Source organism: Xenopus laevis, chromosome 7S (assembly GCF_017654675.1).
Source record: "Xenopus laevis strain J_2021 chromosome 7S, Xenopus_laevis_v10.1, whole genome shotgun sequence".
NCBI lineage: Eukaryota > Metazoa > Chordata > Amphibia > Anura > Pipidae > Xenopus > Xenopus laevis.
Genome location: NC_054384.1, coordinates 99,780,177 through 99,798,400, shown reverse-complemented (window position 1 = coordinate 99,798,400; position 18,224 = coordinate 99,780,177). Strand labels below are relative to the sequence as shown.

The 18,224-nt window shown below is 37.9% G+C and overlaps 1 protein-coding gene across 3 annotated transcripts in view; it reads left to right on the top strand.

The window, feature by feature from the left end:
- The window catches only part of ppp6r1.S (protein phosphatase 6 regulatory subunit 1 S homeolog), a 68,073-nt gene extending 50,140 nt beyond the window's left edge, over nt 1-17,933 (top strand). For 2 of the 3 annotated variants that reach the window (XM_018228235.2, XM_018228234.2), the window contains exons 16-24: nt 316-339; nt 4,238-4,295; nt 4,382-4,527; nt 6,359-6,474; nt 8,342-8,495; nt 8,713-8,804; nt 11,130-11,328; nt 16,780-16,882; nt 17,103-17,933. In XM_018228235.2, coding sequence (XP_018083724.1) covers nt 316-339; nt 4,238-4,295; nt 4,382-4,527; nt 6,359-6,474; nt 8,342-8,495; nt 8,713-8,804; nt 11,130-11,328; nt 16,780-16,882 — 892 coding nt within the window. In that variant the 3' untranslated portion in view covers nt 17,103-17,933. The remainder of the gene's footprint in view (nt 1-315; nt 340-4,237; nt 4,296-4,381; nt 4,528-6,358; nt 6,475-8,341; nt 8,496-8,712; nt 8,805-11,129; nt 11,329-16,779; nt 16,883-17,102) is intronic. The other variant, XM_018228236.2, reaches the window with a different exon arrangement.
- The last annotated feature ends 291 nt before the right edge of the window (nt 17,934-18,224 follow it).

Genomic DNA, 18,224 nt, shown 5'->3' with positions numbered 1-18,224 from the left:
AAGGGTTGGTGAGCAACATGTTGCTCATCAGCCGCTGATTGGGGATCACTGCTCTAAGGAGTTGCTCTGTATTTTTTCTCCGTTGTCCATGAACTATCAACTTGACCTTCTGTCCTCTCCTGCATTTGGAAAGTTTTATTCTTTTTATCATTACAATTGGGTTGCACATGAGTGGGTTCCCTGTATTATTACACTGGGTGATTATCTATGATTTGAGTATATGCACTATGGAAATTTATTGGCCAGATTACTGATTCCTCTCCAGTCCCTCCTTTTGATGTGCGTCCTCTCTCTCCCTTTCTTTCTAACTTTCAGTGCACACTTTCGACAGCTGAAGAGGTAACATTCCTGTTTTTCCCCAAGGAACTTTAGGGCATGAAACTGTGACTTCCTTGTACCACCCGTAGGTCTCTGGCTTTGGGTTGCTAGGAGGAAGAACCATGGGGATCAAAGCTGCCTTCCCATCCTCCTGCCCCCTGGGGAAGGACATTTGACTGGTTCTCCATCCACACTCACACACAAGGACTTATTGCCACTAACTTTCCTGAGCTAAATCACTGAAACAAAATGTCTGGGATTGTCTCCAAGCAAAATTTATAGGGGATCCAATGCTTAAAGGGGAACTATGAAAAATTAATATAAGCATCCTCATACTGAAGCAAGAAACTTTATAAATACAATCAATTCAATTCTGTATCGTTTCTTTATTTCTGAAATAATAAAGTTTATATTCCCTATTCCTCTCTCAGCATCTGTTTCCTCTTCATTCTCTCTTCATGCAGCAGATGGGTGTCAGAATGATCCAATTAGGGATGCACTGAATCCAGGATTCGGTTCAAGATTCGGCCAGGATTCTGCCTTTTTCAGCAGGATTCGGCCGAATCCTTCTGTCCGGCCGAACCTAATCCTAATTTGCATATGCAAATTAGGGGCGTTGCGGGAAATCATGTGACTTTTTGTCACAAAACAAGGAAATAAAAATGTTTTCCCCTTCCCACCCCTAATTTGCATATGCAAATTAGGACTTGTTTGGTATTCGGCTGCATCCTTCGTGAAGGATTCAGGGGTTCAGCCGAATCCAAAATAGTGTATTCTACTTTCCTAGATGTATTCGAGCTCACTCAAATAACTGACTCCAGTACAAAAAAAATCTAACAAAATAACTGCCTTTTGTACAAATTCTGCATGTAGAGCGACATGATGTCTGATTATAATAGAGTGAGCTCTAATACATCTTCTAGGCAATGATATATTGGATCGAACTTTCAATGAATATCTAACACCCAACTCCTGAATGAAGAGAAACAGATGCAGAGAGAAATAGTGAAGATTAACTTGATTATTTCAGAAATGGTACAGAATTTTTAATTGGTGTTGAAAGTTTCTAATTTCAGTATCATGAAGCTTATATTAAATTTTAATTTTATGCTATGGTTCCCCTTTGAAGGACAGAAATGTATTGCTATAGTGGGCATATATCCAAGGTGCAGCCTGCCCTTTGGTGCAGTAATTGGTACAAATATATGATTCACACAGAACTTATTGGAAGGCACTGCCAGGCATTTGCAGCAGAGGCTTTTTATTATTTGGGGAGATTAGTCGCCCCCAAACTGCCTTCCCGCCGGCTAGAATGAAAAATCGCCAGTGGGATGGCATTCACGGCGATTCGTTTTCCGAAGTCGCCCAAGGTTTCTTCTTGAGGCAACCTTTGGTGACTTCGGAAAACAAAGCATCGCGAGTGCCATCCCGCTGGCGGGAAGGCAGTTCGGGGGCGACTAATCTCCCCAAATAATAAAAATAATATAATTTTATATTATAGACGGTGGGAAGGCAGTTTGGGGAGATTGTCACCCCGAAGAAGAGGCGATTTGTCGACAGGGCGACAAATCTGCTTGTGTGCCCTAACCCTTAGGCAGTCCGTCGTATTGAGCTGTGCTTTTTTTTTTTTTTTTTTGCCATACTGTGTAGTAAAAATTGCATATTGGACTTTCCAACAACGCTTGTACATGTTCCTGTGTATGAAAGCAACTCCTAGCGACAGTCGCCCATGGATATAGTCAGGCAATATATGCAGATAATAATGTTTATCCTACATAGATGTTCTCGATTAAACGACCAATCGCCATGGTACTATAGTTGTCGGGACATTGCTTTGGAGCCCACACATTTTCCGAAAATCATACAAAGATTATATCTGTGCATCTATGGCCAGCTTTAGGGCAAGGGTCTGTGAATCCTCTTCGCGGCTGGAAGCTGAGTGTCATCTCCAACATAAATGCATTCAGCGGACTTCGGCAAAGAAACTTGAGACTTTACATTTTGAGCTGAAATCCGTATGTTCGTGCTGGAGCCTACAAGGCTTTTGGACCTGAACAGAGAAGATGATTCAGCTAGCGGTCGGGGGCAGAAATTGGCCTGCAATTTTCAGCAGGCTGATTTCGGCCCCCATCTGGCCCTAGCCTAAATGAAGTGGGAGGGTAACTTCTATTAGGACCACTACATACTGACTCTTTTCCCTCTTATGTTTGTACCATCCCTTTTAAGTGAGCAGAGTTTTGTCTGGATCCTTCATCCTACTTTATGGATCTTTAGGATCCAGACAGGAGGCTGCTTTCACATTTGATACTTGGGATCCAAACTGAAGGTTACTAAGTATCAGGTGTGAAAGGAATGTATATCTGGATTATTCAACCTTCTTTCTGGATCCCATTTATCAGATGTGCTAGCAACCTCCTGTCTGGATGCATCAGCCTCTTTTCCCGATCCTGAGATGTGAGGCTACCTCCGCTACTTTCTGTAAAATCTTTTATACTTTGTTTTCAAAGGAACAGTTCAGTATACAAATAAAAACAGGGTAAATAGGCTGTGCAAAATAAAAAATGTTCTAATATAGTTCGATAGCCAAAAAATATAATCTATAAAGGCTGAAATGACTGGATGTGTAACAGAACACTACTTCCTGCTTTGCAGCTCTCTAACTCTGAGTTAGTCAGTGACTATAAGGGGGGCCACATGGGACATAACTGTTCAGTGAATTTGCAATGGGTCCTCAGCCTTAAGCTCAGATTCAAAAGCAACAGTTATGACCCATGTGGCCCCCCTCAAGTCACTGATTGGTTACTGCCTAGCAACCAATCAGTGGAAACCAAGAGAGCTGCAAAGCAGGAAGTAGTGTTCTGGCTATTATGTTAGACATCCATCACTCCAGCCTTTATACATTACATTTTTGGCTAATTAACGGAAACATTTTTTATTTATTTACCCAGTTTTTATATTTACCCTGAGCAATTCCTTGGCACAGAGAGCTTAAGGGCATTTGATTACGGTATCTAGCTTTACCCATGGAGATACTGAACATACAAAAATTAAGGGGAACAATATGTCAATCAACTACATGTTTCTCTGGGATTCCTGTTTTCCCCCTTAGTATATTATATGGCCCTTTTATTCTTTTTCCTTATCCTATCCTGTCTAATCTAGCTGTGTCTAAACAGCCATGTCTGGGAAGTCATGCCACCATGCTGAATGGGACTCCCAAGGCATGGGGATATATTTATCAAAGAGTGAAAATAGAGATCTCCACAGTCCACTAACGGCAAATTGTGCCACTCTCCATTCATTTCTGTGGGATTTTAAAGAGTATTTATCAATGGGTGAAAGTGAGAATTCACCCTTTCATAAATACGCCTTTCAAAATCCCATATAAATGAATGTAGAGTGGTTGAATTTCACTGTGGAGATCTCTCACTTCACTCTTTGATAAATATATCCCATAGTATTAAAACAACGCCCAAGACTATAATAATTTGCTAAAATTAGGACAGCCTTAGTGTGACCTACCATTTAACTGCATTATTTACTAAAGGTGTCCGTGTGACAGTCTCATTCTAGTCTGTGTGCCTAGTTCATCATTCACACATACCTTTCATCCTCTCAACCTAAATGTATGATATTCATGGTTTGTTCAGTCAATGCAGTAAATTGTTCATAAACATTGTCAGTGATGTTGGAAGTCCAAAGCAGTAATGTGAATAGAGGGCACGCTTGCACGGGTTCAGCATTCTACGCATGATGGCAGTTTGCAGATTATGTGGAGCGGGTTCTGTTACACACTTGGGTTTTGTCACTGACCTCACGTGGGTGATTAACTGAAGGTTTTGGTTCTGCATCTGAACAAGCAGACGTTAATTACTGCTCTCTCTGTAAACCTATTAACCATGCCCCTTTTCTCTTACAGCGCCCCCTTTGATAAAACAGCCAACATTAACTTTTCTCTCAGTGCGGATGAAGAGGGTGTAAGTATTTACAATTGACTATTCTGCCTGCAACTTCCCAAAAGTTCTTTCATCATTTCATTATCTTTTTTTTTTTTTACTTTCAGCCCAACTCCAATTTGTTTGAGATTTGTTACAAGGAGCGAATCCAGCAATTTGATGATGAAGAAGATGACGGCTCAGATGGAGAGGATATCTGGCCTGAAAAGGAGATACGATTTTCTTCAGGCACAGTACAAAGTTCCGGGACAAGGTGGGTTCATGGGGATCAGGCAGTTTTGGAACTGTCATTTGCTATTGCATCGTGTTTGCCAATTCATGATGCAGAGCTGCAGTTCTTCATCACTTTTCACTGTTCAAGTATTCGCGCTCTTTGCATGAATTATTGGAATTTAGGAAAGCACCCATATACCGTATGGTCCCTCGTACGATTTCCATCTGTTTGGCCCATGGGCCAAATATTTGAAGACTGTGTTTGTTTATTAAAGGACAAGGAAAGGCAAAAAAATAAAATCCCATTTTTACTTTCTTTAATGAAAAAGAAACCTATCTCCAATATACTTTAATTAAAAAATGTGTACTGTTTTTATAAGAAACCTTACTGTATGCAGTGAAATTCCCCCTTCATTTACTGCTGTGGATAGGAATTGTCAGATGGTCCCTAACTGCAAGGAAACAATCATACTTATGAACAGCATAGGGAGCCCCCGCCTTACTTCCCAGCCATGCAGAACTCAAGCAGCTTTGTTTATGACGATCCCTAAGCAGCCCAGACCACACTGAGCATGTGCACAGTCTTAGTCTTGCAAAGATGTTTAACAAAGTTACAAGATGGTGAACCCCTGTGACCAACTTTGAAAGCATAAATCATTTGTTTGATTAGGCTTGTGGTGCAGTAAGTTCATGTTTATATTTAGTATACAAAATACAGTATTTCTAGCCTTATTCTATTTTAGACTTTCTTTGTCCTTTAAGGAATGGCTGTGCACTCTCTTGTACGCTAATGATGTCTACTTTGTCAGCAACAGCTGATAAAGATTAAATCATTTTGAACAAACAGTCTCAAATTGCACTCAGTAAATATGTATCAATTCATTATTATTCAAAAAATAAGTCTTCTCAATTATTCACCAACAATCAATTTCATGTGTATATATAGCAACAATTCATAATTTAGAACAATTCATTTAATTTATTGTAAACATCAATTACAAATTCATTTGTCTTTATATTTTGTAAATAAATAAATTCATATATAACCCATTTAAAATCATTTGTGTAGGTATGAAGTTTTTTCAAAAACCAGTAAATTCCTGTTAAAAAGTCATGGAGGAAGTAATATGAGCCGAATTGTCCCAAGATTATGTCTTTAGCACATGGGCAGATTCAGGGAGATTTAGTCGCTTGGTGACTAATTGCCTCTTCTTCGGGGTGACAATCTCCCTGAGCAGCCTATATTCTCTGATATGAGAGATACCATAGAACTGTTCCAGGTGATTCCCTGTACTGAATTGAGTTGTGAAGGGAAATGTAATTGCTATCTTTTAAAGGGGTAGTTTACCTTTGTTAGCTTTTAGTAAGTTATAGAATGGTCCGTTCTCAGCAACTTTTCAAATAGTCTTCGTTATTTATTTTCTATAGTTTTTTAATTTTGTCTACCACTTCTGACTCTTTCCAGCTTTTACAAATGCTCTGTCAGGCTACAAATGTATTTTTATTGCTACTTTCTATTCAGGCCTCTCCTATTCATATTCCAGTTGCTTATTCAAATCAATGCATGGTTGCTATGGTAATTTAGACCCTAGCAACTAGACTGCTGAAATTGCCAACTGGAGAGCTGCTAAATAACTCAAAAACCACAAATAATAAAAAAATAAAAACCAATTGCAAATTTTCTCAGAAGGGAATGTTCACCTTTAAATTAAATTAAGTTATAGTATGTTGTAGAGTGTGAATGTCACTCTATACATCATACTAAAAGTAAATTCAAAGGTGAACAACCCCTTTTAATGTTTAATAACCATCCGTCAACTGTATCGACACTGTCCTTTTCTTTGTGTGACAACAATCGGTTTCTTTATTAGGAGTGGTGGAAGCACTGACAGTGAAGGAAGCAGAGATTCAGATGAGGAGGAGGAAGATTCTGGTGGAGGTGAAAGCACTGATCGTAACGGTGATTCAGCTCCAGAAACTCATGAAGGTAACCAACTAAATGTGGCTATATACCAGCTAAACCCTTCACAATATCCTGCCGGACAGTAGGATACACACTACCGTCCATACACTTGTTGGGCCACATTCTGTTGTTCTGTTCATGATCTGCAACTCCTCTTCCTTATCTGTCAATGCATCCTGCAGTCAGCAATATGCTGCATTGTCAGATGACCGTTTTCAACTGTACAGGATTGTAAAAATGGTCTGTAAACCCAACAGGATTGTTTTTCTGCAAGGGATTTTATTAAAGGAAAATGGAAATCAGTAACTGAAATTAGGAAGAACAATATGGCACCTTCAGCTACTTGTTTAAAGGGATACTGTCTTGGGACAAATTATTTTTTTCAAAATACATCAGTTAATAGAGCTGCTCCAGCTGAATTCTGCACTGAAATCCATTTCTCATAAGAGCAAACAGATTTTTTTATATTTAATCTTGAAATCTGACATGGGGCTAGACATATTGTCAGTTTCCCATGTACCCTCAGTCATGTGACTTGTGCTCTGATAAACTTAAAGGGATCCTGTCATGGGAAAACATGTTTTTTTTCAAAAGGCATCAGTTAATAGTGCTACTCCAGTAGAATTCTGCACTGAAATCCATTTCTCAAAAGAGCAAACAGATTTTTTTTTTTATATTCAATTTTGAAATCTGACATGGGGCTAGACATTTTGTCAATTTCCCAGCTGCCCTCAGTCATGTGACTTGTGCCTGCACTTTAGGAGAGAAATGCTTTCTGGCAGGCTGCTGTTTTTCCTTCTCAATGTAACTGAATGTGTCTCAGTGGGACATGGGTTTTTACTATTGAGTGCTGTTCTTAGATCTACCAGGCAGATGTTATCTTGTGTTAGGGAGCTGCTATCTGCTTACCTCCCCATTGTTCTTTTGTTTGGCTGCTGGGGGGGAAAGGGAGGGGGGGTTGATATCACTCCAATTTGCAGTAAAGAGTGATTGAAGTTTATCAGAGCACAAGTCACATGACTTGGGGCAGCTGGGAAATTAACAATATGTCTAGCTCCATGTCAGATTTCAAAATTGAATATAAAAAAATCTTGTTTGCTCTTTTGAGAAATGGATTTCAATGCAGAATTCTGCAGGAGCAGCACTTATTAACTGATTCATTTTGAAAAAAAATATATTTTCCCATGACAGTATCCCTTTAAGTCACTCTTTACTGCTGCACTGCAAGTTGGGAGTCATATCAACCCCCCTTCCCCCCCAGCAGCCTAACAACAGAACAATGGGAAGGTAACCAGATAACAAGATACCAGCTCCCTGGTAGATAAGCCTGCCTGAAATCAGTTTCATCCTAAAGTGCTGGCTCTTTGTGAAAGCACATGACCAGGCAAAGTGACCTGAGATTACGGATGCACCGAATCCACTATTTTGGATTCGGCTGAACCCCAATCCATCGCGAAAGATTCGGTCAAATACTGTACCGAATCCTAATTTGCATATGCTAATCAGGGGTGGGAAGGGGAAAACTTTTTTTACTTCCTTGTTTTTTTTTGACAAAAATTTGTGCGATTTCTCTCCCCGTCTCTAATTTGCATATGCAAATTCGGATTTGGTTGGCCAGGCAAAAGGATTCGGCTGGGGCAGAAGGATTCGGCCGAATCTGAATCCTGCTGTAAAAGGCTGAATACCGAACCAAATCCTGGATTCGGTGAATACCTACCTGAGATGCACGTACACACCAATATTACAACTAAAAAAAATACACTTGCTGGTTCAGGAATGACTATTTTCTATTGTAGAGTGAATTATTTGCTGTGTAAACAGTGTCATTTAGAAATAAAAACTATATCATACAAATCATGACTGAATCTCTAACAATTTCATTGTTTTTCAGAGTCTAACTGGACTGCAACTTTTGATTCCACGCCGGCAAACCCCCCTTCATCTCCATCAGCCAGCCTGCCAGATACAGGGTCTTCTGTGTGGGATGGTTCTTCATCCCAGTCCAACCAGCAAGAAGGCTGGGCTGATTTCAGCGGGAAAAATAGGTTGGTTTATTTTGTTTCATGAACAAACCTCATAGCTGCATAGAAATTTAAAGTTTATTGAAACAACTGTTTACTACCAACCCACCATAAACCTGATGGTCTCAATATCCTCAATGTGTGTGTGGGGGAATATCTGGCTGATAACTGTGACAAGTTATGGATTTTATAGGTGTCACAGTTTGGGCACCCACTTGGCCTAATTTTGCTTTGTATTTAGTTCCCAGACAACCGTACAAGGGGGGACACCAGTAATTTCAGAAAAACTTTTACCTCAGGAAGAGCTCAACACAACATTACCTGCTGAAGAAAGTGAGTATGGCACACTATAAGGCCAAACGTATGTGGACTGTTCCACATTTTATTCCAAAACCAGGCGTGTTAAAGGATAAGTAAACCTTTAAAATCAGCAGTGAGTGCTATTCTTAGAACTTTTGTAATTTCTATTTATTATTTATTTTCTTTTTATTCCAAGAAATTAAAGGATACATGTACTTTTAATATAAATGAATTTTGTTACAACAGCACCACCTGCTGGTCAGTTTCCCACCAGTCTGACCACCAAGTAGTCAAGGAAGTTGTCAGGAGAAAGAAAGAGGCTGATCTGATGTTTGTTTGCTTTGGAAGAAAATAGGGACCTCCCTCGAATCTTAAATTCAAAAATATATTCCCAGTCAATTCTTAAAGTTAAAAAACCACTCTTTATTTATCATAAATATTAAAAAGTAGGCATACAGACCAATTGATGCTCCACCTTACGCGTTTCGCACCTACAGGCACTTATTCATAGGCATTACCCAATCTTACCCAAGCAAATAAACATCAGAGCAGCATCTTTCTTTCTCCTGACAACTTCCTTGACTACTTGGTGGTCAGAAACTGACCAGCAGGTGGCGCTGTTGTAACAAAATTCATTCATATTAGTACATGTATCCCTTAATATCTTGGAATAAAAAGAAAATAAATAATGAATGTAAATTACAAAAGTGCTTAGAATAGCCCCCTCATCGATTTTACAATCACTTATTTTTAAGGTTTACTTATCTTTTAATATGATTGGGAAGCCTTTAAATCTCCTCGAGAAGTTCTGGGAAGACTTTCCACTAGATATTGATTGTTGTGACTTAAATGGCCAATTGCAGGCATTAGATTAGTTTAGGCCAATAGTGTACATGATCTATTTCCTTTAGAGGAGGGTTTCATGGATACTTCATGCAAAATATTACTCTATGACCAAAAAAAAAAATTGCACAAAAAACACTTCCATTGACTTCAATGTGTTTGGTGTTTGGTTTGACGTTAACTTCCCATGAAAAGGGCCCGATTCGCCCATCATTGGTCAGTACAGGTATAGGATCCATTATCTGGAAACCCGTTATCCAGAAAACTCCAAATTACGGAAAGTCCGTCTCCCATAGACTCCATTTTATCTAAATAATCAAAAATTTTAAAAATGATTTCCTTTTTCTCTGTAATAAAACAGTACCTTGTACTTGATCCCGACTAAGATATAATTAATCCTTATTGGAAGCAAAACCAGCCTATTGGGTTTATTTAATGTTTACATGATTTTCTAGTAGACTTAAGGTATAAAGATCCAAATTATGGAAAGACCCCAGGTCCTGAGTATTCTGGATAACAGGTCCCATGGCTTTAATAATAAAATAGTAGCTTGTACTTGATCCAAACGAAGATATAATTAATCCTTATTGGAAGCAAAACCAGCCTATTTGGTTTATTTATTGTTTGCATGATTTTCTAGTAGACTTAAAGTATGGAGATCCTGATTATGGAAAGATACATTATCCGGAAACCCCCAGTTTCCTAGCCTTCTGGATAACAGGTCCCATACCTGTACTAGTAACTAACTTTTCAATGAATACTGTTATTCCTACTAGGGATGCAACAAATCCACTATTTTGGATTCGGCCAAACTTTGGAATCCTTTGCAAAAGATTCGGCCAAATACCGAACCGAATGCTAATTTGCATATGCAAATAAGAGTCTGGAAGGGGAAAACATTTTTTACTTCCTTGTTTTGTAACAAATTCATGCAATTTCCCTCCCCGCCCATAATTTGCATATGTATGTATATTTTTATTTGTATAGCGCTCCTCGAGAGCAAAGCACTGTACAGCAAAACAATAAATTAGTAGTAACAAACAAGGGGTCGTTGGAATAAAAAGTAACTAAGTGCATTATTAGAAATATAATTCGCATAAATATATTATTACAATACAGATTAAGTGCTCGGTGTTCAGGAAACAAAAGGCTGGAGGACCCTACCTCGTAGGACTTACAGTCTAAATGGGAGGGTGACACACAGACACAATTCAGAGGGGTATTAAGGTGCTGTGAGTTACAGTTTGTTACACTGTTATATAAGTGCCAGTTCAGGTGTTATCCAGGTGCTCCCAGATGCATATGCAAATTTGGATTTGGTTCGGCCCAGGCAGAAGGATTTGGCCAAATCCCAAACCAAATCCTGGATTCGGTGCATCCCTAATTCCTACTTTAAGAAAATTGATGCAGTACCTTTTTTTGCTTCTTGTTCTGTAGTTAATTTTCTTTTTTGATGAGAATGTTGACATATATTAGTACTTCTAAATGCTTCCTCTTAACTGAATGTCTTATTAGAAACCTCCAAAACCTCAGTGTGTTTGGGTGAATCCCAGGAAAGCCCAGCAGTGCCACCCTGTTCCGGTGCAGAAAAAGGTACAATGGAAGAGACATCCAGCTGCAAGGAGGGTGATGGAGCAGAGAGCAGGGTAACTTGCAATGGTGAAACTGATGAATCCACATCCCAGCTTGAAACAGTGACAGACACATGTGACAGGTACGCTTGTGCTGCAGCTTTTATGTGCTACATCTGGTTGGTAGAATGATGATACAACAGCTAATTTTCTCAATGTTGAACACCCTAAAACTGCCATCTTTCATTACTTACCGAAAACACACAAACCTTCTAGACCACCAGTTGGCCGCCTGATTATAGCAGGGATAGGCTCTTTAGGCGAGAACTTATGTGAATTTATAGATCATTTTTTGCAACCACTGGTCTTTAGACTACCTAGTTACTTGAAAGACAGTGGACATCTTATACATGCTCTTAATACATTCCATTGGGAGACTACCTATAAATGGGCATCCATTGATGTTGTTTCATTGTATTCTTGCATTCCACATCATTTAGGTTTGAGAGCAATAGAATATCATTTGAATCAATATAGTACTTATGATACTAATTTCATTTCTTTTTTATTGCAAGCAATTCACTTCTTACTCACGCACAATTTTTTCCTCTTTAATGACGAATATTATTTACAGTGTTGCGGAACAGCCATGGGTGCAAAATTCGCACCTTCCTATGCAAATTTATTTTTAGGATGGTGGGAAGAACTGCACATTTTTCAAGATGATAATCATTTTTCACAATATATACAATACTATGGCCGCTTCATTGACGACATTCTAATAATATGGTCAGGCACACAATTAATGTTTGATAATTTCCTTTCTGAACTTAACTCCAATGACTACAATCTTAAATTCACTAAAGAACTGAACACTTCATTGATTAATTTTCTGGATGTCACTCTTAGTGTAGAAGACAACTCGGTCGTCACCACGATATATAGAAAACCATGTTCAGTGAACACCCTCTTGAATGCCCGTTCATGTCATCCCAAACATATAACTGACAATATACCATATAGCCAATTTTTGCGTATACGTCGCATTTGCAAAAAAGATGATGACTTTCTCACTAAATCTAATGATCTTTACATTAAATTACTACAACGTGGCTACGAAAAAAGTCTTTTAGATAGGGCCCTAAAAAGAGCAACTAGGGTCAATAGAAAAGATTTGTTTAAAAGATATAGGGCGAAGACTGGTAGTGTAAAAACTGATCAGGACATAAAAAACACAACTAACTTAGAACATTCTGAGGCTTTGTCGTGTGTATTAACATATAGTCCTCAATTCAATCAAATTAAACACATTATAAAGAAAAATCTTGTAATTTTGGAAACTGATCCTATATTGAAAGAGATTCTTAAAAAAGGACAAAAATATATTCCGAGACGAACTGAAACAATTGGTAATCAGTTGACCCCTAGTCTTGTTAGATTCCAAGAACATCACAACACTTGGTTACAAACCAGGGGTTGTTTCAAGTGTGGGGCTAGTAGGTGTATTACCTGTAAGTACTTGACAAAAACATCAGATTTTGTTTCTTCTACGAACAATAAGAAATACACTATACAACATTATATTAATTGTAACACAAAAAATGTGATATATTTATTAACATGCAAAAAGTGTCAGAAACAATATGTAGGTCAGACGGGTCGTAGATTAAAGGATAGAATTAGGGAACATATTTCCAGTATCACTCGAGACAACTGTACAACCCCAGTAGCAAAACATTTCGCTGTATGCAATAATAGAGAAGTATCCAATTTAAGTATAATCGCTATTGATAAAATAGTTCCTAATATTCGTGGAGGCAATGTCACTTCGGGCCTGCTGAGAAAGGAGGCTAAATGGATTTTTCACCTAGGAACCAGACAACCATTGGGTTTAAATTATGATTTTGATATTTCTTGCTTTATCTAACTATTATTTTATAAACAACCCCTGCTTTTTGTTTTTCATATTTATCTATATTATATTTGTGATTTTTGTAATGATACTTATTCATATTTGAAGGATATTGTTATTTTCTTGTATAAAAAATTCAATAGTACATCCATTAGAACTACTATTTGTACTAGCTTTGCTTTTTAGATAATGAGCCACTAGGGGCAGCAATACACCCTTTTTTGTAAATTGATTGTAAATCCGCCCATGTCATTTTCTATTGGCTCTCACTCCTTTAAATACTGTGTTTGTAATATGTACCAGTTAGCCTATGATTAAGTGTCCTGTGTGGACACGAAACGCGTCAGGCTTTTATTTTTTATACAAGATGCAATAAAACTTTTTGTACTACTTTATTAATACTTCGTGACTCCTGGATTCTATTTGATTTGATCATATTTTTGGGCTACCGGATTAGTGCCAGCTCTATTTTTTCGTGTTTTGCATGGTAGAATTAGGAGTTGAACATTTCTCCGTGATTAAAGAAGTCACTTACCCTTTCACAATGCTGGCCAAGCTCTTCTGTCCTAAGAGGGTACAGTTTAGCCCACAAGCTGAAAACCGCTTTGCAGATGCGGATACACAGCTGCTGTGCTGCGTGTCATCCCTAGGGTCGGGGGCTGTCATTTGCTATTGGTTGTAGATTCCCGACAGGCACTTGTTTCACATATTGATAACTTTTTCTGCATTGCATACACATACTAGTTAATATAGTCATATTTATTAATCTCTTTTGCATACAAAAAAAATGGATACATGAGACGAAATTTTAATGTCCCTGTCCTGCCCCAGACCACATACATATTACACATACTCCCAAACAAACATATTATGTGTTTAAAAAATCCAACACATATTTCAAGAATATATAAAGAAAATACAAAAAAGAAAACCCATTTTACTAACTACCACTCCTTAATTTTTAAAGTATTTCTTTTTTTTTTTTTGTGACATTTATTTGTGCAATCACACCTTCTCTAACATCTACTACCAACCTTACTATAAAGTGCAATAATTGTGCCTGATTGTTCCTAATATAAGGAACTATTTTTGTACCTATAACCATAATTCACATTATCTTTGTTTTTCCATCACTATGTTGTGCAATAAAGTGCATATCTGTTACCTTCTCTCAACCAATAATAAAGTGCATTTATTGTGCATAACCCATAGTATGTGCAATCTATGCAAACCTATCCCTAACGATCCACCTTAACCTTCAACTCCCATGTGCAACCCCTTTATATCTAGTCTATGAGGGACACGATTAAAAACAGAATAGTGATGTGCGGGCCGGCCCGATACCTGTTGGCGCGGGTCTATAAAAGCAGCACGGAAGTCAGATGCTGGCGGGCCAATGGAAGGGCGGGTTAGGGTTGTGGAAGTCCCATCCCGCACATAACTAAAACAGAAGCCTAAAAACATTGAATTTCTATAAAAAAAAAAGACCACAACTTTAAGAGAGCAATTGCTCATTTGAAAGTCTTACAGCTTAAAGGAGAAGGAAAGGTTAAAACTAAGTAAGCCTTATCAGAAAGGTCCATCTAAATATACCAGTAAACCCCCAAAGTAGTGCCGCTCTGAGTCCTCTATCAAAAGAAACACTGCATTTCTTTCCTTCTATTGTGTACTCATGGGCTTCTGTATCAGACTTCCTGTTTTCAGCTTAAACCTCCTTGCCCTGGGCAAGAGCATGCTCAGTTTGTTCCTCTTCCCCACCCCCCTCCCTTCTCTACTGTAATCTGAGCCCAGAGCAGGGAGAGACTCAGGCAGGAAGTGATGTCACACCATGTTAATACTGCAGCTCCTATCCTAAACAAACAGAGAGTTTCTAGAGCTTTTTACTCAGGTATGGTAAAATATTCTACAGAATAAATATAGCATTCTGGCTTGCACTATTGCAGCTAATCTATTGCCAATAAAATGCCTCCGTAGCTTTCCTTCTCCTTTAAGGCAGGGGTGCCCAAAAGGTAGATTGGGATCTACCAGTAGACCTTAAGTTGGTGACCATTAGATCTCAAGACACTGTCAACAAACAGCTTGACTAAATTGCCCTTTTTTCATTCAGATATTTATTCTGTTAAGGCTACATAAGAAATAGTTGTTTTTTTAAACATAGTAATATAAATTCTATTACAAATCAATATAATATTTGTCATGTTTTCCATGGAACAGAATGCTAACAATGCTTTTATGGATGTAGATCATAACGGCACAACCTCACTAAGTAAAGTATGGGCACTCTTGACTTAAGGAATAAAACTGTTACAAAACCTGGTTGAAAGTGTATGGATGCTACGATATCTCCTAGATAGCAGCAGATCAAAAAACTTAGTGGGTCATCCACTATACCGAATACCTTACGTAAACATCTCTTCTTAAAAATCTCTTGAATTGAATGTAGAAACGCAACAATAATTACACTTGCTGTCCTCACATTTTTTTGCAACCTCTTGCAGTCACTAGCACTACAGTTGCCATACCAGACCATTATAGAAATTGTCACTACACTCTCAATAACTCCTCTGTAAGGGCAGAGACAAACGAGAAGATTCATGGAGATTTAGTCGATCTGGTGACAAATCGCCTGTACTTCGTGCGACTGATCTCCCCAAACTTCCTCCCCGTCGGCTAGAATCTAAATCGCCGGCGGGATGGCACTCGTAGTGCCATCCCGCTGGCGATTTAGATTCTAGCCGGCGGGGGGGGAAAGTCGAGGAAACTTTTGGAAAACAAAGTCATCCAAGTGCCTTCTGGTCGGCAGGGAGGCAGTTCGGGCAGATAAGTCGCCCAAAGAAGAGGCAATTTGTAGCCGGGCGACTAATCTCCCCGAATCTTCTCGTCTGTCTCTGCCCTAAAAGGGCACAAGTACAGATCTAGAGAAATTTACTTTCCTCAACCTTGTTGTTCTTTACCCAACCAAAGCCAAACCAACCAACTAAAATCTAAAGCCAGAGTTCTGTACTACTTTTATGCGGATTTGTATTTCTCTGATGAGAGAGAATAAAGGTGTGAACAGTTGTTTCTCTGGCCAGCTGCAGATGGTGTACCACTTCATATTTACCTGCCCTGTTCTTGCTGATTTGAAAGAGATGCCCTCAACAACTTTGCCTCTTTTGATGCAGCACTAATATCCACTTGGTGGCAGCAAACAACAGAAGAACAGGCCACAGTGTAATATTGATTTGTTTAGAATAAGGCCAAACAGCTTTAATAACGCATTCTAAAACCAATAAAATGGTCTTTAGTATGTTTTATAATGTACTATTCATAGCAACTTTGCGATTGACTCTCGTTATTTATTGCTTATAGTTTTTGAATAAATTGCCTTTCTCTTCTTACTCTTTTTAGCTTTCAGATGGGGTTCACTGACTCCATCTCTGTAAGGCTACAAATGTATTGTTAAATCAATGCATGGTTGCTAGGGTCATTTGGGCCCTTGCCAACCAGATTGCTGAAATTGAAAACTGGAGAGCTGCTGAATAAAAAATGAAATAACTCAAAAACAACAAATAATAAAAAATGAAACCCAATTGCAAATTGTCTCATATCACTCTCTATATCATACTAAAAGTTAATTTTAAGGCGAACATCCCCTTTAATAATACCCATGAACCATTTATTTCTTTCTTTATTTTTTAAGAGAATCCATTGCCTCACACAGTAATGTACAGAATCCGGTGCAGCAGCCGACTCTTGCAGACAGACCGATCACAGAAATTTCTCCAACCAAAAACACAAATTAGGTAAGTCCCGTTACTTGTGGATGATACAGGGGCACATCTGCTATAGAATGGCCGAGCCTCAGCATCCCCAGCAGTTGGAAGTGTTTAGTTTGCTCCTTGCCTGAATGGTTCAGTCCATCTGACTACAGTTCGGTATTCCAGTTTCAGTTCCATTTCCTCGTGTCCAATATTTTATTTTTTTCCCATATTTCGAGCTATTTTTTTTTTTCTCCTCTTTCAGATAAACGGTCCTTCCTCCGTCAGCCTTTACAGCAGAAACAGTAGACTGCCCACCCAAAGATCCGCGTCACGTCTCTGTGGACAGAGAAATAAGACCAAGCCCCTTTCGCCTTAGGAACGAGGACAGTGGTACTATTGAGTAAAAAAACAACGATTCTGATTGCAAAAAGTCTCCTGATCGTGAGCTGAAGAAAAAGAAAAAACTTTTTGCACTGCGATTTCTGGCTGTCTAAACGAAACAAATTTAGATTCTATAAATATAAATAAATATATATACATATATATACATATAAATAAAAATAAATATATATATATAATATATATATATAATATATATAATATATATATATATATATATATATATATATATATATATACACACACATACATATAGAGTACAGCAGTAAATAAAACAAAGATGAGTGGATTTAAATTATATATTAAATATACTTTTTCCTCTGAATGGTATTCAGTGTAAATGGCCTTGTGGCTTAAACACAAGACCAGAGGTGCCAGAATTGATATTTCCCAAAATTGAATGCTGTGATGCCTATGCAGATGTGTGCCATAATTGGCATAGGGTCATCCATTACTCTAATGCCATCATTGATCACCATTCTATTTGTCCCTTCCGTTGCAACGATAGAAATCATTTTATAAAAAAAAAAAAAAACGTTTTGGTTTGATATAATCGGTTACCCCGTCTGTGTTTTAACTTTTTTAGGGTGTTTGTACGCAATGTTATAAGTGTAAAAAAAAAAAAACACAAAAAAACCAAACCTCAAACTATAATTTAACTTGATTGTTGTTAATATTAGCTGTGCCTTATTGTCACTGAACCAATGCAGCCCATATACATATATATATATATATATATATATATATATATATATATATATATATATATATATATATATATTCCTGTAGAAATTATTTTCTGACTAGCACCTGGGTCTTTGCTCCAGTAAGTGTGTGCCACAGCCCTTCTACATATATATATATATATATATATATATATATATATATATATATATATATATATATATATATATATATATATATATATATATATATATATATATATATATATATAAAAAAGTTATATAGTAGTAGTAGGAGGGGA